We start from the raw sequence: 27,690 nt of genomic DNA on the forward strand, positions 1-27,690 counted from the left end.
CGACCGAGGCAACACTAATGTGATACTAATGTTGCAGCATTTTTGCTGGTAAGGTTTAAAAGCTTAGCTTCAGCAGGTAGAGAAAAGAGAAATGAGCCATAAGGTTCGTTTTCACTTCCGCTGGCGGCAGTCCACACTGCTCCGTACTCCCGGTGCTATTCTCCGTCTGGGTAGGCATCCGCCAGCACCTGGAAAACAGATGGAATGTACACAGAGGACGGACAGAACGCTGCGTCTCTATCTGTCAGTGTCTGTAACGTTACTTACAGTCAGCGTTACTTTTATCACCGTCATTTATTTTGAAAAATCTCCACACTCTTCACACTCCACACATTATTCCACCGCCGCGTACCTGCTGCACTGAACTGTGAATGTCACACAGCCGTAAGTGGTATCGGTGCATTTGTATTGGATATCTTTTACCAGTACGAATACGAGTACACACACTGAGTATTGGAGCCGATGCCCGATACTCGTATCGGTGCATCCCTAGTTATTAAATAAACAACCCCATTTCAGTGCTCGTAAAACACACTGTATAAAAGCATTATAGGTGGCTTGGTTAATCAGTAAATCAGTAAAATACTATCATCATAACCTATAAATACTCACAAGTCCAAATTTTTCTCTTTGTACATGTAAACTTTTTCATGTCATTTTACCGTATTTACACTAAAACAAACTATCATTTCACAAAATGCATTTTGAACATTTTGAAATGTCTGAAGTGCAACTTTACCAATATTCTGCCTGTTATTAAATGTTTTGTGTATTTGTAGATTCAGTGTGATCTGCAAGTTGTAATTTACATGTGTAAATGATAAACTGAGACATAATATTGTTAAAATTGCACTCAGTTTTCTTAAGAAATTTCAGCTTGTTCATGTTATTCACATTGATTTAAAGGATAGGTGGTAGATATAAACATTTTCATCTCATAACATAGAAGAAAGCTTGGAGTTGACATTGTTTATATATTAAACATGGGTACATGGATATTATATGCCATATTAGATGTGTTGGAGCAGTGCCATTTGTTGTGTTGTCTGTTGTCCTTTCTTTTGTTGTCATTTTGTTGCACTGGCAGAGCTAAGAAACAATGTGACATGTTTCCAGCAAAATACTTATAAAGTGAGAGAGGACATTTTAAAATACTAGTGCCACATATTTACCATGGAAAAATGAGTGCAATGACTTTTCCCCTCATTTACAGTGTTTTGTCAATTGTGTATTAGTCTGCTGTTGTTCTTGACTTTTATGTACTCAACAAAATTACATTATATTAACAAAAATCCTAATAATAACAAATTGCCAAATACAAATATGTAATATGTATTAGGATATACAGATATCCTAATACAACAATATCCTAATAAGTATTACTGAATCTCTATTGAAAATCAAAGAGAGGTTACTAATCATTTTGTTGTTGGAGTTTAGGATCTTCATTTGTGTAATCAGCAAAATTCAACACAACTCCCTCTGATATTCAGTTACACTGGCCGGACAAAAAAACCTAACCTTTTTATACTCAAGATTACAAATAAAAAGCTTCAAAAAATAAAACTAAACCAAGATCTCCCAAAACTCTTTGCACAAATTTTCTACACATTGGAATAACTATATTATTATTGTAAGTTTTCATTGTTTTGTACATGTGGTGGTCAAAAATCTCCTTATCCCTCAGTTTTTAGTGAAAATAAGTTTATCTGTTGATCACCCAGTGGCATAAACCATATCTTAAGTGAGCAAATATATGCAGAATAGACGTGCGTAAAACAACAGGCTTTTACGCACGCCTATTCTTGTGCCAAATAAAGAAACAACCAGTGTAGTAGTGACAGCTGTAGCCCAGCACAGAGAAACCTGAGACTGGAAGGGCCCAATCCCAGAATTCCCACAGACTCTTAAGTGATTGAGCAGACCACCTCCGACAGGAAGACCACGAAGCCTAGTATGTGGGATATTTATCTAACATGGTCACATTCTGCGCAAAGAGGCTGTTGTTGTTTTTGACGCTATGTAGTTTGACCTTTGTTTGCCGGACAGAGGCTCATTATGGAAACTACAGCTTTAAACATTTCCCACAAGAGGAGCTCATGCCCCTCACCGCCGCCTACGGACTGGCTCTGGACCATTACGCAGCTGCGAACTGGACCGAGTCGATCAGATACTTGGAGCAGAGTCTGCGTCTGCATCGGCTGCTGAGGGACAGTGTTAGATACTGTATGCTGCACTGTAATAAAACCCAATATGAAGAACCGAACCTCACAGAAAACCAGGACCTCCGCGTCTTCTGGCACGTCACCATGAGAGCGTCCTGTCAGAAGAAGTGCAGGGAGCATTTCCCCGCTCTGCAGCTTCCTACACCCAGCAGGGAGACACTGGAGGACTTCAGCAGGAGATCTCCCTACAGATACCTGCACTTTGCTCATTCCATGGTGACACTTCATGTTTATATTACAGTTTTTCTCCATTAGTTTGGCTCATTTCTTGAAACAGAAATTACATTCTCAAAATAACATGGACAAAGCTGCAAATCATTTGAACAGAATTAAATTTCTCATTCATTTCATCAAATTGCAAATGTTTTATGGCTAAAATTTGCTGAGAGGACTTATTTATGTCTCTGTGCATAAGAAATCCATATAAGTGAATCCCAAAAGGAACTTTGTGTTGGTAAATGCAAGTTCTGCAAATTTACAGGATTTCAGTTCTGTTGCAACATGTTGATGGTCATATGAACTATGTTTTCAGGTCAAAAATGTTCAATTTCATCACAATTAATGTTATATTTTCATGTCACAAATGGCCAAGTTATATTTTAACTCAATTTACCTGAAAAACAAATATTCTATTCTTTTAGATTCCCCAATTTTTCTTACAAGATTCTATCCTACATATCACATGTTTTATTTTTACAGGTTCAATATGGAGTATGGTGCTGATCCATCCTGCTTATGTTACACCAATACATACATTAAGAATGTCACACGTCACTTTTTAAATCAACAGTTTTCTAATAATAAGCATTTTTATAAAGAAAAAACAATTCTGTATTGTTATTACCTCTGCCAAGGAGGTTATGTTTTTGCCAGGGTTTGTTTGTCTGTCTGTCTGTCTGTCTGTTTGTCTGTCCGTTAGTGTGCAACATAACTCAAAAAGTTATGAACAGATTTTGATGAAATTTTCAGGGTTTGTTGGAAATGGGATAAGGAAGAAATGATTAAATTTTGGTGGTGATCGGGGGTGGGGGGGGCCCACGGGCGGGGGCCACTGATCAGCCTTGGCGGAGGTCTGCGCTCTCCGAGTGCTTCTAGTTGTTCATGTATTGTTCAAGTATGGTTCATAGATATAAACTTTTTCATTACGTAATTTGACTATTTTCATTCAAAAACAGAGAAAAAAACTTTGGAATTTACATTATTTATAAGTTCTTATCCTGTGTATATTATTTTAATGGTTTGGCCCACTTTATATCATATTAGGTTGAATGTGGCCCCTGAACTAAAATGAGTTTGACACCCCTGTTATAGTCAATTTTCCACCAGTATTGTAATTAAATATAATAATTAAAAAGAGTCCCAACATTATGATCTAATAGGTAAACAGAATAAAGCAGTATGTTTATGACAGACAGACAGACAGACAGACAGACAGACAGACAGACAGACAGACAGACAGACAGACAGACAGACAGATAGATAGATAGATAGATAGATAGATAGATAGATAGATAGATAGATAGATAGATAGATAGATAGATAGATAGATAGATAGATAGATAGATAGATAGATAGATAGATAGATAGATAGATAGATAGATAGATAGATAGATAGATAGATAGATAGATAGATAGATAGATAGATAGATAGATAGATAGATAGATAGATAGATAGATAGATAGATAGATAGATAGATAGATAGATAGATAGATAGATAGATAGATAGATAGACTGTAACAGCAATGGAAACAGGGGAAACTACAGTGAAAGTCAAACCTATCCGCAAACAGATATATCCTAACAGATAATAGCACACCTACAGCCTTTTCTGTGGCAGGTCTAAGGCTCTGGAACAATCTGCCCCAACATATTATATCTGCACGGTTCATTGACCATTCGAAATCTCTTTCAAAGACACACCTGTTTGCACTGGCTTTTAATACAAGTGTGTGACTTTTATTTGTTTTAGATGTTATTTATCCTATTACTGTGGATCTGTTTTTATCAGTTTTAGTATATCTTGTATTTATTCTTATTTTACTTTTAGCACATCCTGCATTCATATCTGCAGCTTTGTACAGCACTTTGGGCACTTTTTGTTTTAAATGTGCCATATAAATAAACTTGACCTTGGCCTTTAAAATGTACCTTTACAGTACAAACATCTGCAGGTTTTCAAGTCCACTTACATAGAATCATCTTGGATCCTATATTTGACAGAATCCCACAGTACTTTGCAGTTTGGGCCAGTTGTGTCTCTCTCTCTGTTCCTGTAAAGAGCTCGGTGTGTGTTTTTTCTTGTAGGTGAATGACCTGCAGAGTGCCATTCCATGTGCCTACACCTACCTCCAGAAGAACCCAGAGGACCAGCAGATGCAACAGCTCATGGATGAGTACAAGAGTCAGTACAACCTGAGTGGATACCTCACAGACTACGAAGAACCAACCTATGAGGTGAGAAAAAACACTGAAGCCTAAATCCAGAACTACTTTCACTGTATGAGACATCGATATGAAAAAAATTAACCCCTCATGGCCTAAATTTATTTACAATTAATGAAAAAGATAAATATTTGTACTCCAGCTTCCTCCCACCATCCAAACACATGCACTGATAGGTTAATGGGTTAATCTAAATTGCCCATAGGTGTGAATGTGAGAGTGACTGGTTGTTTGTCTCTATATGTTCAGCCCTGTGATGAACTGGTGACATGTCCAGAGTGTACCGCGCCTTCGCCCATAAGTAGCTGGGATAGGCTCCAGCGACCCCTGTGACCCTAGTGAGGATAAAGCAGGTTCAGATAATGAATGAATGAATGAAATATGTTTGTGTTGCTGCTGTGACACTGATCCTAAATTAAGTCTAGACTGTTATTTAAGTTTAACCCTTTCATGCATGAATTATGAGAACCTTAGACAAGATTTTTTTCCTGAGTGTTTTTATTCCTCTTTAGGCGTGAAAAAAACAATGTGATTGAATCTATTTTAATGATTATGAGTTACAAAAATGTCCACTCAGCTGGACACCATGTGTTTAATTTTTGAAGCAAAGAAACGTGTGTTTAAAACGCAATATCAGAATGTGATATACTATGTGAAAACTATGAAATAAAAATATTTTTAATGCAGCTAATCTGATGTTTTCTCACATTTTATCATACTCTAATACTAGTTATTACTCACGTCATGGATATAATAATATAAAAAACCTTTAGTTTAAGAAAACTGTTAATTACAGTCTAATAACAATTAGTATTTGATTTCCACTCAGACATGTTAGAGCAGATCAGGTTTATCAAGAACAGCGAAGTTACAGTAATGGTATGAATTGCAGTCAATCAATCAATCAATCATTCATTCATTCATTTTCTGAACCCGCTTTATCCTCACTAGGGTCACGGGGGTCACTTGGAGCCTATCCCAGCTACATAGGGGCGAAGGCAGGGTACACCCTGGACAAGTCGCCAGTTCATCACAGGGCTGAACATACAGAGACAAACAATCACTCTCGCATTCACACCTATGGGCAATTTAGATTAACCAATTAACCTATCAGTGCATGTCTTTGGATGGTGGGAGGAAGCCGGAGCACCGGGAGAGAACCCAAGCAGACACGGGGAGAACATGCAAACTCCACACAGAAAGTTCCCACCCCCCGTCGACTGGTGTTGGAATCGAACCCAGGACCTTCTTGCTGTGAGGCACGAGTGCTAACCACTGCAACACCGTGTCGCCCTCAATCAATCAATCAATCAAATTTTATTTATATAGTGCCAAATCATAACAAAAGTTATCTCATGACACTTTACGTATCAAGTTGGTTGGAACCAGACTCTAAGCCAATTTACAGAAACCCAACAGAATCAGTGTATGAGATGATGCATTAGTGTCCACTGTGTTGGCTGATAAGGAACTAAAACAGCAAAACCCATGAATACACAAGAGAACATGTGGAGAACAGCTGTCCACAGTAGTGACCAATGTGCATGAAAGGGTTAATGTAACACCCACAATAACTATGATGCAAGTGAGTGACATTAGGCATAATTCTCATAGCTGTCATAATAGTTGCCTAATTAAACAAGTTTTCCAATCTCAGGTATGTAGGTAACAGTGGCTTGATGGTGGCCACCCCTTTGATACATGTCTCTATTAACCCTTTACTGTCCATTTTTTTCCAAAATTAATTGGAAATTGTTAATTTGAATAAATCCACCTGAGACCCAACAAAGCATTTTTGTCTTCTGTAGAGGATGCGAGATTCACAGCTTTGTTGCTGTTTGTTTCCAATCAAAGGGATTATTTTATGTAAAAAAAAAAAAAAAAAGCCTAAACTTTTACCTTTCTGGGTCTCAGGAGGATAAAGCACATAGAATAGTTGTGACACAAATCAGTGGCATTAGGCATAAATGGCATAAAGGTAATTAAACACATTTTCTTGTCTCAGGAATGTAGATTATTTTATTGATGCTGCTGTTGATCAGTTCCTCCAGTCAATCCAAACAGAAAAAAAAGAATCAAAAGATGAGGAAAATGTCATGTAATTAACACCATTGTTACTATAATAGGTCTGAAGCTGATCCATGAACGTCAGGGATCATACGTAACAAATATGTACATTCACCTCTTTACAAAAACAGTGGAATATTGAGGAGAATTTGTGACAACAGTCTACAACAGGTCTAATACTGTATGTTCACAACTATGCCAGTAATGATAGTCTTCTCCTTAGCCTTATTTCCTGAAAGGGGTGAAACTTGTCGGTTCTGGCGACTTCGACAGCAGCACTGATCACCTGGAGGAGGCTCTGAGGCTCTACCTACATGAGTATGAGCTGTGCCAAGCTGACTGTGAAGGGATCTGTCACTTTTCTCCAGATACGGACTTTTACGCAGCCATAGCAGGTTTGTGGCCAAAGCATCCACATGTACTGAGGCGTCTCTGGTGTTATTTCACTGTGTTAATACCAACCTTCTGATGCACTGCTCCACAGATGTTTATGTCGACATATTAAGGTGCCAGCTGAAGTGTGAGGAAACCCTGAAGCCTAATGTCGGAGGCTATTTTGTGGAGAACTTTTTGGCCACTATTTACCATTACCTCCAGTATGCTTATTATAAGAGTAAGTTGACTGTTGGGTGGGTCAAAAAAAGACTGAAAATGATCTCTCACTTGCTCTAACAACACTACTCACTATTGTGTTTTTTCTGAACAGTGAACAATGGCCGCAGTGCCGTGCCATGTGCATACAGTTACTTCCTGTTGGAACCTGAGGACCGGGTCATGAAGCAGAATCTGCAGTATTATAAAGCCTACAGTGAACAGTGGGGCCTTCAGTCGCAACATTTCACACCAAGGGCGGTGAGAGGAAAATTACATATCTGTACTTTGCCCACAAAGACCCACGGCTACTTCTGTGGTAGTTTCTAAAGGATTTTTTATCTCTAACCTTTCTTAAGTGATTTAACACCATTTATTATAATATTATATTCTGTATTTTGCATTAAGTGAAAATCTGGTGTTTTCCTATATTTCATTTACTGTTCATGTAGACCAGGGGTGTCAAACTCATTTTGGTTCACCCCAATTTGATCTCAAGTGGGCCAGAGCAGTAAAATAATGACTTAATAACCTATAAATAATGACAAATCCAAGTTTTTCCATTTTGTTTTAGTACAAAAAAAACCCTATTATATTATGAAAATATTTACATTTTACAAAAAAGATGGGAAAAACCTGAAAAAACAGAAATTTCATTTGAAAAATTTTTCAAATTTAACAATATTATGCCTCGTCTTATTATTTATACATGTACATTTACACACAATGTTACATAATCATTTAGTAACAGGCAGAATATTGTTAAAATTTTGGAGTTTGGAACTAAAATTTGAACAATTTCTACCATATTCCACCTGTTATTATTAACACAACTACAGATCACAGTGGATCCATAAATGCACCAAACATTTAGGAACAGGCAGAATTTTGTTAAAACTGCACGTTTCAGGTTGTTCATCTTTGTTCTTATTTCTGTATTTATTTGGATTTTATTGTAAAAGAATAGTTTTTATAAATGTAAATATTTTCACGGTGTAATGTTATTTTTTTCACTTAAATTTTTTCCACATAATTTTTCACAAAGAAAATTTGTCGTTGTCATTATGTATGGGTTATTGTGTTGTTATTTTTACTGTAGATCACATTGGTCTGTATGTGGAACCTGAACCAAAAGGATTTTGACAACCTGGACTATTCAGGTTCATTTTTGCTCTTTCATCCCGCGGGCCGGAATGGAACCTTTGCCGGGCCAGATTTGGCCCCCGGGCCGCATGTTGGACACCTGTGATGTAGATGATCATAAAAGCTCAGATTAAAGTTAAGGGTTATTATATTAAAAACTGAGAAAACTAAAGAAAAAGTGACTTTTTCCAACAAAGATATTAATAACTGAACATAAAAACAAATATCTCCATTCATTGCCATTTGCAAACTCCATGGGTGAATCAATGTTGTAGAAGATGACGGTGCTTCCACGTTCATTACGGAGCCTCTGAACGTCCAAATGGGTCATATCTGATAACAAACTGCATTTTACACCCATTGTTTAAATATATTGATAAGATTAGTGGATCAACAGGTATTAAACATTATAGATCAGTAGTTGTTTGGTTCCAGTGGTTGTTTGGGGCTTTGAGGGTTAAAGTATGTCATTGTCTATAATATATATAACTGTCGATGATGGAAGTGAACTAAATACCTGTACTTTAGTTGTGTATTTCCATTTAATCTTCATTCTTCCTCTGTTTATCTCATTGGTTAATATTGTACTTTTTCTTCCATTATAGTCATCTGACAGTATTAGATACATTTCAGATTATAATATTTCATCCTCCTCCTGTCCAGTAAAAAACACAAATCTCCAAATGTGTAGATTTTCAATGTTTGTGATAAACTGAAGGATGAAATGTTCCTGTGTTGATTGAGAAAACTGCCCACTTCCTTCTAAATAGATCTAAATGGAAGGTTCTGGAAGAATGTCATCTACTTTCAAGGTGCACAGAGAAGAAGAAACCATGTCGCCACTTTCATAAACTAAACTCTTTAAAAACCTCTTGGAATTTGCTGGAAAATGCATTTAATTGTGTTTACCATTTTAAAAGACACATTTTCATTATTACTGGCAGAGAATAAAGTTTCTATTTTATTCATTTCCACAAACATATAAACATTTTTGTTTTTCTGAGCTGATACAAAGTTGACATTTTAGACATGTTTCTCACAGAACAGCAAGACTACAGACATATGATGGTCTTAAAAAAAAGGATGCATTGCTTTAGATTAAACTATACCAGGCAAATCACAGTTTTAAATGAGCTCAGCCTTAAAAATCACACATTAATGCAGCAATAAAATTAATCAAAAATCATCAAATTTAACCATAAAACACAGACAAGGACCATTTTGTTGCACAATGACTACTTTAACAAATAGTTTTACAAAATTTTATTAGATTTTGAATGCAGAATCTTAGTTGTAGTACAGCATTTTTCAGTGCGGTATTAGTTCTTAGTCTTTAATTTCAATATTACACATACAAAGATAAGGAAATAGATGCAAAATGGAATTCAAAGCTTTGCAGTTATTCAGGTCCATTTCCAATCTATTACTTTTTGGTTTGTTTTTTGCCCTTTTATATTCCCCACATTTTGCATTTCAGACTTTAAAAATGTCACTTCACGATGAGTTGAATATGGTCACATGTAAACTATCTAATCTGTAATTAACACTGTAAGAGTGTTAACTGATCAACCATAACATTCTGAGTGGTATTAATTTGGAATATCTCATTATAATGGGACCTGTCACTGGGTTGGATATATTAGGCAGCAAGTGAACATTTACTCCTCAGTGTTGATGTTCTTCATGACTTTGTAATGAAATAATCAATATTTTATTTGCACTTCTCCTGTCAGTGGTCAGAATGTCATGGTTGATCAGTTTATAAAAGGGAAGTTAACCCTTTCATGCACAACATCCACATTTGTGGACACATAGTTTAAGCTGACTTCCCAAGGGTTTATAAAGGCAATATTCTCCAAACCACATGGGGGCACTCTCTACAGACCCTAAGCAATACAATGAAAAACAATATCATCTTAGTTTGAGAATTTTGACTGTTCTGTGATCTTATAAAGTAAACCTCCTTAGACCTAGCTATGGGTTTTCTGTCCACGTTTCTGGACAAGAGTTTCCCATCTTTATTATTTAAAAAAAAAAAAAAAAAAAAAAAAAAAAAGCAGTCCACCAAAAGGACATATTCCATTAAAAAAAAAAAAAAATTTCAATGCAGCTGAAAAAACTGTAGCCTCATGATGTTTCCAATATATGCAATTATTAAATTTTTTAAAAAGCCAAAACTTGTACTTTCCTGTGTCTCAGGAGGTTAAATATCTTCTTAATAAAACCATACTTTTAAAAAATTCTAAATACATTTCAGCTTTAGCCTAATTTTGGTTAATAAAATCAATCAAAAAAAAATCTAGATACTTTTTTTCGTAATTCATGCATGAAAGGGTTAATATTAGTTTGCATACAACAGAGCCGAATGTCTGTTGCTTATGGAGACCCTCATATATCCACTAATATACTGTGTTTGCTGAAAGATACTATTCACAGAGATGTTCCTGTTGTTCTTTAAACAGGAAGCTCTGAAATACTTCAACCAGAAAACAGCACAAAAACAGATTCTTACATTTGTAGAGACGTTCTTGGAGTTGGATGATGAGGTATGTGATGGTAACTGCAGGTTGTTTTTCACCAAGTATGTTGCTTTGTTCATTCAAAAATTGAATTTTAAAGCCATATTTTTCAGGATTTTCTTGGACCTGAGGAAGCTGCAGTTTTGGCCCCAGAGTCTCCTGATGTTGAGTTTGAAGGTATGGGAGATTATGAGGAGTCCATATACGCCGACTGGAGGCAGCCGAAGGGCAAAGGGGACGCTGGGGCCTCGGACACCTGAACAAAACCGAGGAGGAAAAGTTCACAAAATACTGATAATGCAAATGAGATGTTTTCATTTCAGTTTGATGTAGAATTTAGTTTAATGTTGTTGTTTTTTTAATTAAACCAAACCCACCTCTACAACCTTTCAGCTGTTGTTTTCGCCATGTTGTCATTTTATTCTATTTAATGTTACACTAAACCAAAAGTTAATGTAATGTAAATGTAAATGGGGTCAGCCATATCTCTCTGCAGTTCTACTACAACTTAACTGTATGTTGTTGAAGAGGTTGATACAACAATTATCCCCCATCTCAAATACTGTATATGAAAATAAAATGTTGACTGTTAATAACAGACGTTCATAGATATTGTCTATCAACATCTATGAACTAATCATTGACATCTTTCTGTTTGGTCGTCATGACTAGTAATATCATAATATCTGATAATGGTGAGCTGAGAGTTTTAACCCACACTATCACAGGTTAATACAGTGGTTCCCAACCTCTGTAGGCTCGTGACCCCATTTTAACATCACAAATTTCTGGCAACCCCAGACAATCAAAATGGAGACTTTTTCTTTCTTTTTTTTGTTGCTAAAATTAATTTCTTTTTGATCATGTAATAGTTTACTACACTATGTTGCAAATAAATGTTAATTTTAGACGACATTTAGGCTATATAATTTATATTATCATGGACAGTGGCAGAAAAGCCAGGTGTAGATTACTGCACAAAGTGAGAATTTGATTTTCCTTGGTCAGGATATGTACAGTCAGTCCAGCTTGGATTTACAAGGCTGACAATTAATACTGAACAAACAAGAACTCAAACTATGAATTATGAAAGAGCTGCAGCATCTGAAACTGACCATAATGAACATTTGAAAGATAAACAGTACCACAGTGCTGCAGTTTCAGCTTCACAGTTTGTCATGTCTTTTATGGATTGTGATTGTCTGTCTAAACTCACTATAGAAATAAAAGAGCAAAATACCCATGTGAATATAGAAATAAAAGAGCTGGAAAAACAAAAATGAACCTCTGCCATGTCTGCATTTGATTAAATACCTAAAAATATCGATACAGTACTTTTGAATATTGATACAGTATCGTGAACTGAAATATTGTGATATCGATATTTTCTTACACCCCTGATGGATAGTATTCATAATTCAAACATAATCAACAAATAAACTTACAAAATAACTATCAAAAATCTATTTTTGTAGCATACCGTTCTTACTATTTAACCCGGCAATGAAAATGTCTCATCTGAACTGTCATCCTAACATTAATTACATTTATATTTTAGCCTTAGCCCGTAGCTAGATATGCTAACACAGCTGTAACTAATTCCATTTATTCCATTGCTGTACTTACCCTCCTCATGGTGGTCCTCGGTTGGTCCTCGCTGTTGGTGGTGGTGGTTCCTTTGGGGTGGTCTCCGGTCGCTGGTCCTGGTCTCTCCTGCTGGTTCTCGATGATAGAGTTTTCTTAAAAGCTTTGTCCACAAATCTCTCTCAGGCTCAAATAGTGTTTCTCTCTCAGATTCAAGATCAAAATGCGACCGTTAATACCCGTCCAGGCTTTATATACAGTCCACAGTAGAATTCCACTGTAATGTTTAAAATTTGAAAAATAAAAATAAAAGATTAAAATAAAAATAAACTGCTACAAACTGTGAATGATACATTTTTTTCAACTTTATTGAAAATATATAGGTATACAAAACAGAAATTTTGAACAAACATCAAGATGTCAAAAGGAAAAAGCATCTAGACAAATAAAATAATGCAAAGACTTAGAGACACAAAGAAGAATAGACAAATAATAATAATAATAATGAAATCTTAAAATATACAGAGCTAAGAAAAACAAATAAATAAATCCATCAGAGATTAAGTTCAGTCTGTTTTAAAGAATTCTTTATAAACTGCCAGAGTGTTAGTGCTTTTTTTGTTAGCGATAAATTCCACTGATTTAACATATTTTTCAAATTCAGTCAGAAAGACTTTAAAATTTGGGGCATGTTCTGGCATATTTATTTTTGTGTAAATGAAATTTTCCAAATAAAATAATCAGATTAACAATAAATTCTAAATTACAAATTTCATGTTCAAAATTTGTAAGTACATTTTGAGATGTTAAGCACTGAGTGTTATAGACACCTTGCTACACTTCTTTAGTGGATTAGAATCCAACATATCACTTAACACTCATGGGCAAGACACACTGTAAAAACAAAGAAAACATACATGCCTCTACTGTCTTCACCAAAGCAGAAATGTTTGTCTTGCAGTCTGTGTCAGCAAGATCTAGATCAGGGGTGTCAAACTCATTTTCTTCCAGGGGGCCACATTCAGCCCAATTTAATCTGAGGTGGGCTGGACCAGTACAATAATAGCATGATAGCCAATAAATAATGACAACTACAAATTGTTTTAGTGCAAAAAATAACATTCAGTTATGCCAATTTTTACATTTACAAACTATCCAAATAAAAAGGATGGGAATAACCCAAAAAAAATGAAATTTGTTAAGAAATATAAGTGCAATTTTGTCAATATTATGCCTCGACTTATCATTTATACATGTGCATTATGTATGAGATCTACAAAGACACAAAACATTTAGTAACAGGCAGAAAATAGTTAAAATTGCACTTAATTTTCTTCAGACATTTCAGGTTGCTCATATTTGTTCAGGTTGTTCGCATTATATTGTTAAAGGGTAGTTTCTTAATGTAAATATTTTCAGAATTTAATGTTTTTTGCACTAAATCAAAGACAAAAAAATGGTGTTGTCATTATTTATAAGTTATTATGATATTCATTTTGAGTTCGATGCCCAAACTTGCACTTTGCAAATTCATCCCGCGGGCCAGACTGGAACCTTTGGCGAGCCGGTTTTGGCCCCCGGTCCGTATGTTTGACACCCATGATCGAGATAAAGACCAGTACATCTTGTCCATAGAAGTTTAATGTATCCAGCTGTTGAAAACAGGAACAGTTACCATGCTGAACTGTTTCCTTGCACAAACCCTCACAACTTTTTTCATTATGGCTTTAAATAAGTCCCTTAGAAGAGAAACAGGAGAGCCAATACCTGTGAGATAAACAATCACACATTTAAAAAATCTACCACATAAAGATTTCTACAGGCTGCTTCATTATGGTACTAGCAACAGGAATCAGCCCATGCACCATATCATTAAGGAATATTAGAAAAAACATAATGTTGTTTTTGTATTTAGTCTGGTTTTGTTAGTCCGAGACCAGACTTACTGCACTCTGGTCTTGGTCATGATTTGGTGTTACTTTTGGTGATCTTGACTACACCATTAAGTCTCCCGCTATCTGTGGGAAATGAAAGTGAAACTCACAAGAAGAAAATCATTTATTCGTATAAACCAATGGTTCTCAAACTTTTTACAGTGGAGTACCCCTTGAAATATACTTTTTTACCCAAGTACATCCAACTCTTGTTTCAGCATTTTTTGACTGAAAAAATTAGGCAAAATTTGTTCCTGTGCCAAAGATGTGTGTTTTTATTTTCAAACAACATATACACTACCAGTCAAAAGTTTGGACTCACTTTCTTATTTAAATGGGATGAGATGGACCACAGATGGTCAACAAGTGCTCAGCATCACTGGGAACACCTTCAAGACTTTTGGAAAATATTTCAGGTGACTACCGCATGAAGCTCATCAAGAGAATGCCGAGAATGTGCAAAGCAGTAATAAAAGCAAAAGGTGGCTATTTTGAAGAATCTAAAATATAAAACATGCTTTGAGTTATGTCACACTTTTTTTAAGTACAAAATTCCATATGTGTTCATTCATACTTTTGATGCCTTCAGTGAGAATCTACAATGTATATAGTCATGAAAATAAAGCAAAACCAGGTGAGTCCAAACTTTTGACTGGTAGTGTATTTAACTGTTATATATTAAAAATAACAAATCTTTATAAGTAAATTTTGTGTGCAAAATATAAACTGAAAAATGTCCTCTTTCATTCATTCATTCATTCATTCATTCATTTTCTGAAACCTGCTTTGTCCTCACTAGAGTCACGGGGGTTGCTTGGAGCCTATCCCAGCTACATCTCCTCTTTCACTGATAAGAAAAAAAAGTCAATTGGTCATTAATTAATAAATGAACCTTTCATCAATAAAAAATAATTACTTTATTAAATAAACTCATCTTGAATAACAGAAATACAAATGTTCTTAAAATGTTACCAATGCTTAAACAAGACTGACAATAAAACTAGGAATGTCAATTTTATAATGTGAATGTATTTATTGTGTTTTATATTCCAGCATTAATTCATTATTATTAATTAATTATTTATTTTGTATTCAGTACATGATGACATATTTAATGTATTTTCCCCAAAAAAATTTCAAGTACTCCCTGGGCTTCTTCCAAGTACCCCTGAGAGTACATGTACGCCATTTGAGAAAGACTGGTATAAATTAAGAAATCCAAAGAGCATAACAGACAGAGGATTCAACATAATGCATAAGATAAACACAGTGCAGATGGTCTCAACAAATACGGTATGTGGATGAGAGCAAATGTCAGTATGAGAAGGTGTTTTTATAGTTTTAGGTTTCAGCAGTCATGCTCATAGTTTCATTATAGTGCTTTATTTCAAGTGTGTTTGAGTGGTTTTCTGTAGCATAAGGAGATGATTTGAAGATCACAATTAAAATGACACTTTGTGAATCCATGTGAAGCTCAGTTGCTCCTCAGCCCTGCAGGTTTACAGTTGGTGTGTTTAATGAGATTTATGATTAAGACATCCAGGACACTGGTGGGGCAGTGACGGTGCAGAAATGGCAGGAGCCAACCCATCTGTCCTGGCATGTACAGAGGTTTGGGTTGAATCGACAGCAGAGCGTCACATATGTCGTCCACCACTGGAGACAGATTGTCGGGCAGCTGCTGTGGCATTTTGGACAAATTAGTGGAGAACGAGGAGATGTAAGCCTCCCCATAATCCTCTCTGGTCTCAGGTGATATGTCTCTGAGGATTTCATCTCTGAAGCGGAGCGTGTCACCACTGACCCCATAGATATCTGAAAGAAACAAATACTGATGTTCTTTTTCAGCAGAAACTGGACAACTAACCTTGTTGTAGTAGGTACTTGTTTAACTGATGGCAGTGGTGGCTGGTCCTAAACACGACTATGAAAATTAGGAATTTGTATGCAGGGTCAAATTTTTAATCTTCAATCTTAACTTTTTTTTCCACCTGCAGTTTTCTTTAGTTTAGTTTAGTTTAGTTTAGTTTCTTTTGGAGACTAAACAGTGGTATAACATGCTGAGCAAGACAAAAGCACATTCCTTGTGACATCTACCTCAGGTTAAACATCTGCTTCACATTCATTCTGGAGTCCTGAAAGCATCTGTATCTCACTTGGCAACAAGGTGAAAATCATCCAATCACATAAGGACAAGTAAATTTAAATAATTGTGATTGGCTACAGCAGGGGTGTCAAACTCATTCTAGTTCAGGGGCCACATTCAGCTAAATTTGATCTGAAGTGGGCTGGACCAGTAAAACAATAACATAATATATATAATATATAATAATAATAATATATAAATAATGTTAACTCCAAACTTTTCTCTATGTTTTACAGTGAAAAAAGTAAAATTACAGTATGAAAATGTTTACATCGACAAACTATCCTTTCAAACAATGTGAATAACTTGAACAAACTGAAAAAAAATTATTTTAACACTATTATGCTTCAGTTTATCATTTACACATGTACATTATAACGTACAGATCACAGTGGATCTACAGATACACAAAATATTTAGTAACAGGTGGAAATGATTAAAATTGCACTTCTCTTAAGACATTTCAGGTTACTAATATTTTTTCAGGTTATTCAGAGTTTTTGCAAAATTATACTGTGTTTTAGTCTAAATAGCTGAAAACATTTACATTTACAAAGAGAAAAATTTGGAGTTGTGAGTATTTATAGGTTATTATGAGGTTGAATTGGTCTGAATGTGGAACCTGAACTAAAAGAATTGTTAATATCTTAGTGTAATTTTTGCATTTCACAAATTCATCCCAGGGGCCGGACTGGACCCTTTGATTTGGCCCCCGGGCTGCATGTTTGACACCTGTGGGCTACAGGCACCACAAATTGCAACCTGAGGTGAATCTTTAACTCTGTAACAACAACAGAGCATCATGTCACCTCATATCATGTCATCAGGACAATGTGATAAAAATGTGGCTTCATTACCAAGGTTGGAACAGATGTAGGTCTAAGTAAACGCTACAGCCACACTGTCAGTCAGTCAGGGTCATGTTCCTGTCCACTCATCTGTCAGTGGGAAACAGTAAATAAAAATGATAGTGTCAAAAATTAATCTATGAAAGGGAAACATAATACTCTAAATCAGTGATTCTCAATCTTTTTCTGTGGGGGCCCCCCTTTGGAGGACGAAAAGATCTCCAGCCACCCCCCAACCCCAACAACATCGTAACAGTGGTGCAATTATAACTTTTATTGAAAGAAACATCAGTATTGTAACAATACTTTTTGCTTTTCCTTGAATATTTTGTTGTGCACATTAAAAATAACTTAGATTTTTGCTTGAACAATACAAATAAACTCAACAAGACTGCCCCCTGAGACAATATTTTTCCAAATAAAAATAGGAAATGCTCAATTGTCTTACAACTAGGACAATAAAGTTACTTTTTTTAGAACAACAAACACATTTTGATAACAAAGATGAACATTTTAACAATATCAGTGGCTGCAGTGAGCCCGTTTACATTGCACATCTCAGAACATTAAAGTGCAAACTGTACAAACTGTGCAAAAACACAAACATTGCACATTTTTCTTTTCCAGTCCAATCCTTGTCCACTCTCCAAACCTAAACTCTTTATCCAGTCTAGTGACAGATCACCATGGCAGTAGATTTGTTTGTTGTACGCCCCTAAAATGAGTCCAGGGTGCTCCAGCGCTAAACATTAGTTCCACCTGCTACATGTTCTAACCTGAAGAAAAAAAAAACACCCAGGAACGATCCCATGCCCCCTTGGTAAACCTTCACACCTCCCCTAGGGGGCCCGCCCCACAGTTTGAGAAACACTGCTCTAAATGACGTCTTTAAATCTACTGACCTCCATAAAGGTTGAAGGTTAAAGGTTAATTCGCTTTATTATCCCCGTAAGGACATTTGGTCTGTACATTTTACCCATCCTACTACACATAGTACCATTAGCATTAGCATTAGCACACATTAGGAGCATAGAGCTTTCACTGAAGGCTCCAGATTTACATGTGGTTATTCTTAAGTTTAGTTGACTTAAACATTTACTTAACAGCTAAAACTGTATTTGAAAATACACATCCTCCTGTCTGATGTGGCTGCATGTCTATACCTGCTGAAGATCCAGGTCACAGTTCACAGGTCACTGTTTGGTTTAATTTAGGCATCTGTGACTGGAGTAGCCAAAAATGAATCAGTGATAAAGGCTATCTATGAAGGTGATAATAGTTTGGGATTTTTCATTATAGTTTAGTTTTATTTTGTTTTGACTTGTTTTTCTATAATTGAGTTAGTTTTTATGAGTTTTAGAGCAGGTTTGCAAGTTTTTATTAGCTTTTGGGTTTTTTTGTTTTGTTTTGTTTTGTTTTGTTTTGTTTCTAAATGCTTAGTTTTAGTTTTAGTTTAGTATTAGTTTTAGTTTTTTTCTTATCTTTTATCTTCCTCACTGTCATATTCAAAGGAATCCCAGACAGGACTCTGCTGCTTTCTGCCAACTTTCGTCTCCATGTTGCCAGGTAGAGTGGGGACAAGAAGATGACTCTAAACAACAAGTGACGAGAAGTGACAGACTGTGAAGCGCCGTATTATGCTGCCACCTAAAACTGCTTGAGCAAAATAAACTGATTTCATATCAATCCGATATCAATAAAAGCAAGGGGAATTTTATCCATAATTTTTACTAGGAGGTATTGTGATCACTTTGTGTGTGTGTGTGTGTGTGTGTGTGTGTGTGTGTGCATGTTTGTTTGTTTGTTAGCAAGATAATTCCAAAAGTTATGGACAGATTTTCCTGAAATTTTCAGGAAATGTTGATACTGGCACAAGGAAGAAATGATTAAATTTTGGTGGTGATTGGGGTGGGTGTGGGGGGGGGGGTCGGGGGCAGAAGATCTGTCTTGGCAGAGGTCTGCACTCTCCGAGTGTTTTTCTTGTTATACATTTTAGTTAGTTTTGTAAGCACACAATATAGTTTTAGTTATCGTTTTTTCTTTTAATTATAATTTTTATTTATTTCAGTTAACAAAAATGTTTTTTCAGTTCTAGTATTCATCCTTTCATTAGTTTTGATGTGATGATGATGATGATAACCTTGCTACCTATCGGCTGAGGGGATCTAATGTGAACTAAGCACAAGTTCTGCTGCGTTAACATCTGAAATCAAAAAGTGTTTAAATTACAAAACATTTCCTAAATATTAAACACTTGTGGCATCAGATGAACATGTGCATCCTGTCTGTTATGTTGATCATCTGTTGAATGGATGGACAGGATGGTCCAATGTGTCCTATCCTGAAGGAGACAATAAAGCACTGAAGCTCCTATCCTCTGCATTTAGAGAATTCAGTCAGCTGTTATTCTGACACTCAGATATTTCTGGGGCATCTCATTTAGTTAAAGGGTAAATGGACTGAACTTATATAGCACATTTTCTACACCTTCATGGTGCCCAAAGCGCTTTACAAGGCCTCACATTCACCCATACACACTCACATTCATACACCAGTGGGCAAGGCGCTGCCAGACCCTACTGGGAGAAATTTGAGGGTTCAGTGTCTTGCCCAAGGGCACTTTGATATGTGGACAGTTGGAGCCAGGATTCGAACCACTGACCCTTTGGTTATTGGATGACCCACTCCACCAATACCACAGAGCTGCCCGCAGCTAAGCAGTTAAGAAAATACCAAAGCTAAAAGGACTAGTTGGATACACCAAAACACATTTTAATGTTGTCCAACAGGTAGTCAGCGGACATATTCAGATCAGACTTCATTAAATACAATTAAAAATGAGCAGGATTAGTATTACATCATAATAATTTTTTTTTTTTCTTATCTCAGAGGCATTTTTTGCTAAAACTACCCTGTTTAAAAAGGCCATCTTCTACCAATAAATTTAAGTAGGACAGCATTCATGCCCCCATTGGACCAGCTACCACCGATGTGAGTGTCAGTGATACCAGACTTACTTGTTCTGAAGCCTGTGGGTTGAATTATGGACACTCTGACTCCCCATTCAGCCAACTCCAGCCTCATGACTCTGGAGAAAGTGCTCAGTGCTGCCTTTGAGGCCCCATAAGCAGCAAATGTTGGAATTGGTACATCACCTACAAAAAACAGTTATTAATAAGAAATACCAAAAACAACCCTCAGTTGGAGCATGCAGCAGGAGTGACAGGGTTTTGCAAAAATGTCAGTAGGTATTGAGATATTTCAGTCGACATGTAGATGGTTTGACCTGTTAGAGGTGATGATGGTAAAACTTCACCCTATTGAGACCCTCAGTATTTGCACAGACTTTCAGTGCAATTTCTCTCATACTTTTGTTGAAATATTTAAGTCGAAAGTCAACTCTATTTTCATATCATGCTATCATCATTAACTGGAATCTTTGCTATTGTTGCCTGACACACACATCAAATTTCAGGACTAATTTGTGAGAAACTGAAGTACATATTTTAATGCCGTTATCAAGGCTAAAACACACAGTAACTAAAATCAAGGGCTGTAATGTCATGTCTGTGGATCCTCAGATGGATGTCTCAGATTAATTCTATTTTTTTGGAAGTTGAAATATTAATTTACCGTGTAAACTATGATTTTATGATTTTTTTTTAGAATTGATATATTGACATTTTATCAGTATTTGTTCAGTGCAGGTGTTTTTTTTATTATGTGTAGTTGAAGCTGAAATGTACAAAAGATCTAGGAAATACAGGTGCTCCAGGAATTTTACCCTATTTCAATTCCCAGGAGCCACAAATAAATTACAATCTGTATTTAGATTATGATGTCACTTCACCTGCTAAGCTGGAAACGTTAACAATGCGTCCTCTTGACCTTCGCAGCAGGGGGAGGAAGACCTGACACATCTTCACTGCAGCCAAGAAGTTCACTTCCATGAGGCGTCTGTAGCCTGAGAATGGGTGGAGCTCTGCATCAACTGGACACTGCAGGATCCCCGCGTTATTCACCAAACCCCACAAACCTGCAGACAAACACAAAGCATGGATAACACACTTAATGCAACATTCATTAGCAATACAAAGAATCATTTATCAAAGACTATAGGGTTGCAAACTGTTTCCCAAAACACACAAGGGTGTCACAGATGGACAGTCCACTACTTTTTGATTTACAACTTTTGAACCAGACAAGTTTAAGACAAATATTACACATAATTGGAAAGATATAAATGCCATCTTAAACATACTAAAAGGGCAAAATTCAGTTCCAAATATTTTTAAATCAAAAATATCAAAAAATACTGCGTCGCTGATGGGCAAAAAATTAACATCTATTTTTTGCAAGAATTACAAAGTTCTCAAAAGTGAAGTTCCTATGACATTTTCATCTTAAAATATATTCAGTGTATACCTTAAACCCTCTATTTTACAACCTAATAATTGTTTGGAGGAAAAAAATTTTTTTATCACACCTAAATAGCATGAGTTTTGAAAAATAGCAGCTTCACAGATGGACAATGCCAAAAACATCATGGAAGGACAATAAAAGTAAATATCAAATTAAACATTTTTTATTTAAACTATCAATATCATATACATTTTTTTTTTTACAATATTTACAACATACAAATAATATTAACATTATATTCAAATGTATTTTCCATAGATGTATGCATTTATTAATTTTTAACAATGGGTTTCGAATATGACAAATAATATAACAGTCAAATATCAATGTATTTGGAACAAATTTAGTTTATTTATGAGAGTTTATAAAATAAACCCAGAATGACGGCACAAAACTTTGTCACTTTCCAAACACTCACACACATAAAACTCCTCATATTGTTTTTTCACAAATTTTTTCTCATTTCAAAATACATTTTCCTGAAAATATAAGTAACTACCTATCCAAAAATATAAGTTTGGTGTAGATTATTGTAATCGATTGTTTTTTGTTTTTTTTTTTTGACCAGATGTTAGCCTTCCCTAGACTTCGCCCAATGACGAATTCACTTGTTTTAATATTCACTATGTTTTATCTTCAGCATTTCCTCATGAAAAACTAACCCAACCCTTTTCTAAGTGTTAAATGTCACTTCCTCTCCTCAGCAGAATAATGACTCTACTGAAGCTACAACAGCAATCTCTGAATGAACATGACACATGCATGGTTTTACTATGAAGTGATTTGATCATTATCTGCCTGTTATCAAGGATGGATCAGAATGTTTTGGATTGTTTTTACTTGTGACATTTGACTCATTGAGTCAAAGTTCTACGCGGAAGCCAAGTAAATCAAACTAAACATCTCATTTCCGTATCAACAAGATAATACAGGAATGAACATCCGGCATAACTTGTCACGGTTCTTCATGAGACATGGTTTTAAACTTTTGCTCTATTCTCTATTCTCTGTCAGGGTGATGTCATTACAATATAAAACAGCTTCTATAATGTACACATTTTTTCCCTAAAATCTGTCTTTTAAATGCATATTTCTTGTATATTCCAGTTATATCTGGATACAGAGACTGTTAAACACATCTATATATGGTCACTAAGACTTTTTGAACTGTGCCGTATTTTCTCAAAGACTACAAATTTCACACTTGAACTAATGCTGCCTTCATGTGCTTTGGGAATTATGGTAAACTAGTCTGTTAATACCGATATCTAAGAACTGAAGTTAGTAAATGCGTCGTTCCTGTTTTTAACTTCATTTCCCATCATGCAGCGTGGTACTGGCTTTCTGTCAACCTAGCAACATGATTGTAAGGCTATTGTATTCCAAAATGACAAATATCTCCTAAAATGTTGGTCCTATCAACTTGCCGACATATTTAATGTGGAGATGGGACTGTTTCTTAGCTGTAAGCACAAAATTGACCAGGTAAAAACATCTCAATTTTTCAGAACTTTGCAGACACACACACACACACACAAACACACACACACACGGATGCTCTGAGACCTTCCAGTATTATGATATAGTAGAAGATACGACATTATGAACTACAAAATTGCACATGAACACGCCCTCATGTTGTATTTTTTTTTTTTTTTTTTTTTAACTTTTTTTTTTTGTCTCTATATACACTACCAGTCAAAAGTTTGGACTCACCTGGTTTTTCTTTATTTTCATGACTATATACATTGTAGATTCTCACTGAAGGCATCAAAAGTATGAATGAACACATACGGAATTTTGTAGTTAAAAAAAAGTGTGACATAACTCAAAGCATGTTTTATATTTTAGATTCTTCAAAATAGCCACCTTTTGCTTTTATTACTGCTTTGCACATTCTCTGCGTTCTGTGGATGAGCTTCATGAGGCAGTCACCTGAAATATTTTCCAAAAGTCTTGAAGGTGTTCCCAGTGATGCTGAGCACTTGTTGACCATCTGTGGCCCATCTCATCCCATTTAAATAAGAAAGTGAGTCCAAACTTTTGACTGGGAGTGTATGTCAGTGTATATATGTCCCTGTGACTCTTTTGAGGATAAAGTTCAAATGATGAATGAAAAAAAAGATAAAATGCTGTAGCAGATGAATTAACACGTCCAATACTGTTTTACCCAAGTAGCAGGACACGATAAATTGTGTCAGCTATTTTTCATTTTGCTATGACAACAAAAGCATTTGAACACAACGTACTGGTAATTTGGAATTCACAAGTGGAAAGGGTCATCTTCCGACAGCACATGAAGGCAGCATAAGGGTGTATGCTGACAAATGAAGTGTTGTGTTTGCTGACTTGTTGAATGCAGTTCAGTGCTGTATTTCTGTATTTCTGCAGACGTACAAACACGCCTTACCTCCACCAAACCTACCTGTTCGCCCAACCTGAGAGCGGATGTGCTGGTGAGCTTGTTCTATCTGGGAGCTGTCAGTCACATCGAGCTGCAGGACATGCAGGTTTTCAGATCCTCGCTCTTTCAGCTCCTGAGCTCCTGGTCCGTTCACATCCAACACACCAGCAAACACCTGCACTCCCATCTCACTCAGCTGCTTGGCCACAGCATGACCAAATCCAGTATCGCATCCTGGGGGTTTAAGAATAGCTCAGTTTGCTTATTCTGGTAGTCTTGGAATTGTAGAAGTTGAAATATTTAAAGAAAAAAGCACAATGTATGGTCTTTTTATATCAATAAATATGACAGAAAAACCCAGTAGGTGATTTTTTTTTATGTTTTATGATGCCCTGCACCAGTAGCCAGGCCATATTTCATGTCTACAATTTAATTTCATGTGCAGTAAAACTGTATTTTCACTCTAAATCATTTACTGCACAGGTGTCAAACATGTGGCCCGGGGGCCAAAACCAGCCCGCCACAGGGTTCAATCTGGCCAACGGGATGAATTTGCAAAGTGCAAATTAGGGCATCAAACTCAAAAATAATATCATAATAACCAATAAATAATGACAACACCAATTTTTTCTCTTTGATTTAGTGCAAAAAACATTACATTATGAAAATGTTTACATTAACAAACATTCCTTTAACAATAAATTGTGAATAACCTCAACAAATATGAAAAACCTGAAATGTCTTAAGTGCAATTTGAACAATATTCTGCCTGTTACTAAAAAAAAATGTGCCTTTATAGATCAGATCTGTAATGTATGTGTATAAATGGTATGTTGAGGCACAATATTGATAAAATTGTACTTATTTTTCTTAACAAATTTTATTTTTTTCAGGTTATTCATAACCTTTTGTTTGGATAGTTTGTAAACGTAAATATTGGCATAATTGAATGTCATTTTTTTTGCACTAAAACAATTTGGAGTCGTCATTATTTATTGGCTAGCATGCTTTTATTTTACTGGTCCGGCCCACTTCAGATTAAATTGGGCTGAATGTGGCCCCCGGAAGAAAATGAGTTTGACACCCCTGATTTACTGAATTGCCCTTCTATTAGTGTGCTTTTGTTTACTAAATTCATTCTTCTAATTGCCATTATTTTCTGTATTTCTCTTTTCTCTGCTGTATATTCTGAAATTAAGTGAAGATTGAATAAATGAAAATATTATTTGAGAGAATGTCAGTCCATGAGGCCCATTGAAAGTTAAAAATATTTTAAACCACAGAGACGCAAACAGCCACCGGTGAGACAAACCATCTAAAGATCTATACTGTTTAATACCTGTTGAACCAATAATTCTATCAATACATGTAAATAATTGGTGTAAAATGCAGTTTGTCATCTTTTCATGGTCATCAGATATGACCCATTTGGACGTTCAGACGTTCCATAGCGAACGTGGAAACACGTCATCTTCTACAACATTGATTCACCAGTAAAACCCATGGAGTTGGATCAATGACAGAGGATAGAGACATTTGTTTTTATATTTAGTTAGCAATGTCTTTGCTAAAAAAAAATAACTTTTTCTTCATTTTTCTTTGTTTTGATGTAATTAACTTTGAATTTACTCTGAATTTTCATGAACATCTACATGATCTGTGAATTAAATATATGAAAATTCATGATTTACACCAAAAAAAGCAAAATACAGAGGATAATGTTACAAAAAAAATGGTGATAAATCAGTTAGAGAATAGAGAAAAATTCATGTGGGAAATGCCACAAAAGTAACACTGAGTTTTTTTTTTATGGGTTAAGATACACAGTTTACAGAGGGATATTAAGTTACATAGGCTACATTCACAATGCAGGTAAAAGTGTCACAAACTTTTTTTTTTTTTTTATGAGTCAGAATATCGCAAATCAGAATTAGGCCACTTTCATCATGTCTTCTGTCCAATCCAATCCAATTTTATTTGTAAAGCACTTTAAAAAACTACCACAGTGGACCAAAGTGCTGTACAGAAGAATAAAATAAAAAACAAAATAAAAGAATAAAATACAGGAATAAATAAAATGACATAAAACAACTGTACATTAAAAAAACAGTGCTGTACAGAAGAATAAATAAAACCAAGATAAAAGAATAAAATACAGGAATAAATCATTTGTGGGTCATTTCTGGACCGTAGACTGGTCACACTTGAATCACATGAATGCACCCACATTGAAATTATAATGTGAACAACCATGTTAAAAAAAAAAAAAACAGATTTCAGCAGAAAATCAGAACAGAGCCATAAGATGTGTAGTGTGAACCTTAGTTAACCCTCAAAGAGCGGAACACACCGGCAACCAAAAGCTTCTAGTGATCTAAAATGTTTAATAACTTTTGATTCGTGAATACTTTAACAGTTTTGCAGCTTTTCAGCAATATCAGCTATAACTCATCTGGATAACACCACCATGCTCTCAAAAAGTTTTCTGTTTTGACACAACTTTTGAATTTCCTCTGAATTTTTATGAACATCTACATGATCAGTGAATTAAACATAGAAAAAAACCTGATTTCCACTCAGAAATACAATGACGATGTTATGATAAAGGCTGATAAGTCACTTAAATGTAGAGAATAACTCATCAGGCAGTCACCACAAAAATACTTCTTGGCCTTTGAGGGTTAAAATATTTTATTGGATGGTTTTCCAGGTTCATTTTTAGTGTAAAACCATGTTGAAACCCAGTAAGTAAGAGTTGTCCTGTGTGTTTTTGTGTCTCACCTGTAACCAGCACTGCCTTCCCCTGAGGTGGCAGCATCTGCTTCATCCTCAGAGTCAGACAGTGTAGGCCGAGGCTGCAGCAGAGCAAGGACACCCCACACCAGACTGGAGACAGGACAAAGTATAGCCCAGATCCAAAGGCCACAGAGGCTGCAGCCCAGTATCCAACAACACTCCCCTCTTTACACTTCCATACCACTGTGGAAATGTACACAGCTGCAACTCCCACACACATACAGCCCCACATTTCAGTCCTTCGGTAGTCAGCGCTCCTGTGAAAAGTCTTTGTGTGGCAACCGTGTTGTTCTTCCGCCTCTTTTGTGTTAACCCCAGTCACTTGCCAACAGGTGAGTGAAAAACCTGTTCTCCTGTCTAGCTGTATATTTGTTTTATTGTGAAGAACATATTATGCTGAACCTGCTCTTATCAACATATCAGCCACCTCCTACTCTGTAAACAACACAATTAGGGCTAAGATTATCCAGAAACAGAGATGTAGTGTGTAGATTAAATTTTTTTTTACATTTATTTTATCACCATAGTCATGTGTCTGTGTAGGTTCTCATTTGCCCAGGTCATTGTT

General features: G+C 35.7%; 2 protein-coding genes across 2 annotated transcripts; one reads left to right on the forward strand and one right to left on the reverse strand.

Annotated features, from left to right (window-relative positions):
• The first annotated feature begins 1,741 nt into the window (after positions 1–1,741).
• On the forward strand, positions 1,742–17,346 carry LOC115420834 (endoplasmic reticulum protein SC65-like). The gene is made up of 8 exons (XM_030136383.1): positions 1,742–2,441; positions 4,531–4,680; positions 6,959–7,130; positions 7,220–7,348; positions 7,442–7,587; positions 10,932–11,015; positions 11,102–11,683; positions 17,336–17,346. The coding sequence occupies exons 1-7, from the start codon at positions 1,977–1,979 to the stop codon at positions 11,246–11,248; spliced, it is 1,293 nt and encodes a 430-aa protein (XP_029992243.1). The 5' UTR covers positions 1,742–1,976; the 3' UTR covers positions 11,249–11,683; positions 17,336–17,346.
• On the reverse strand, positions 15,584–27,468 carry hsd17b2 (hydroxysteroid (17-beta) dehydrogenase 2). The gene is made up of 5 exons (XM_030136384.1): positions 27,108–27,468; positions 24,348–24,560; positions 21,351–21,536; positions 20,518–20,655; positions 15,584–16,321 (listed from the first exon to the last, which is right to left on the reverse strand). Exons 1-5 carry the CDS (start codon positions 27,352–27,354, stop codon positions 15,981–15,983), a joined length of 1,125 nt encoding a protein of 374 aa, XP_029992244.1. The 5' UTR covers positions 27,355–27,468; the 3' UTR covers positions 15,584–15,980.
• Positions 27,469–27,690: the final 222 nt, after the last annotated feature.

The sequence above is a fragment of the Sphaeramia orbicularis genome, chromosome 6 (genome assembly GCF_902148855.1).
Source record: "Sphaeramia orbicularis chromosome 6, fSphaOr1.1, whole genome shotgun sequence".
NCBI classification, from domain to species: Eukaryota; Metazoa; Chordata; class Actinopteri; order Kurtiformes; family Apogonidae; genus Sphaeramia; species Sphaeramia orbicularis.

Bases quoted from the DNA above. Each gene is read 5' to 3' on its own strand.
- hsd17b2 (XM_030136384.1), bottom strand. From the start codon at position 27,354: ATGTGGGGCTGTATGTGTGTGGGAGTTGCAGCTGTGTACATTTCCACA. The intron at 20,656-21,350 runs GTGAAGTGACAT...TGTTTTTTGTAG, and splicing joins TAACGTTTCCAGCTTAGCAG to GTGATGTACCAATTCCAACA. The intron at 16,322-20,517 runs GTAAGTCTGGTA...TGTTTCTTTCAG, and splicing joins ACCCACAGGCTTCAGAACAA to ATATCTATGGGGTCAGTGGT.
- LOC115420834 (XM_030136383.1), top strand. From the start codon at position 1,977: ATGGTCACATTCTGCGCAAAGAGGCTGTTGTTGTTTTTGACGCTATGT. The intron at 4,681-6,958 runs GTGAGAAAAAAC...TCTTCTCCTTAG, and splicing joins ACGAAGAACCAACCTATGAG to CCTTATTTCCTGAAAGGGGT. The intron at 7,349-7,441 runs GTAAGTTGACTG...TTTTCTGAACAG, and splicing joins CCAGTATGCTTATTATAAGA to TGAACAATGGCCGCAGTGCC.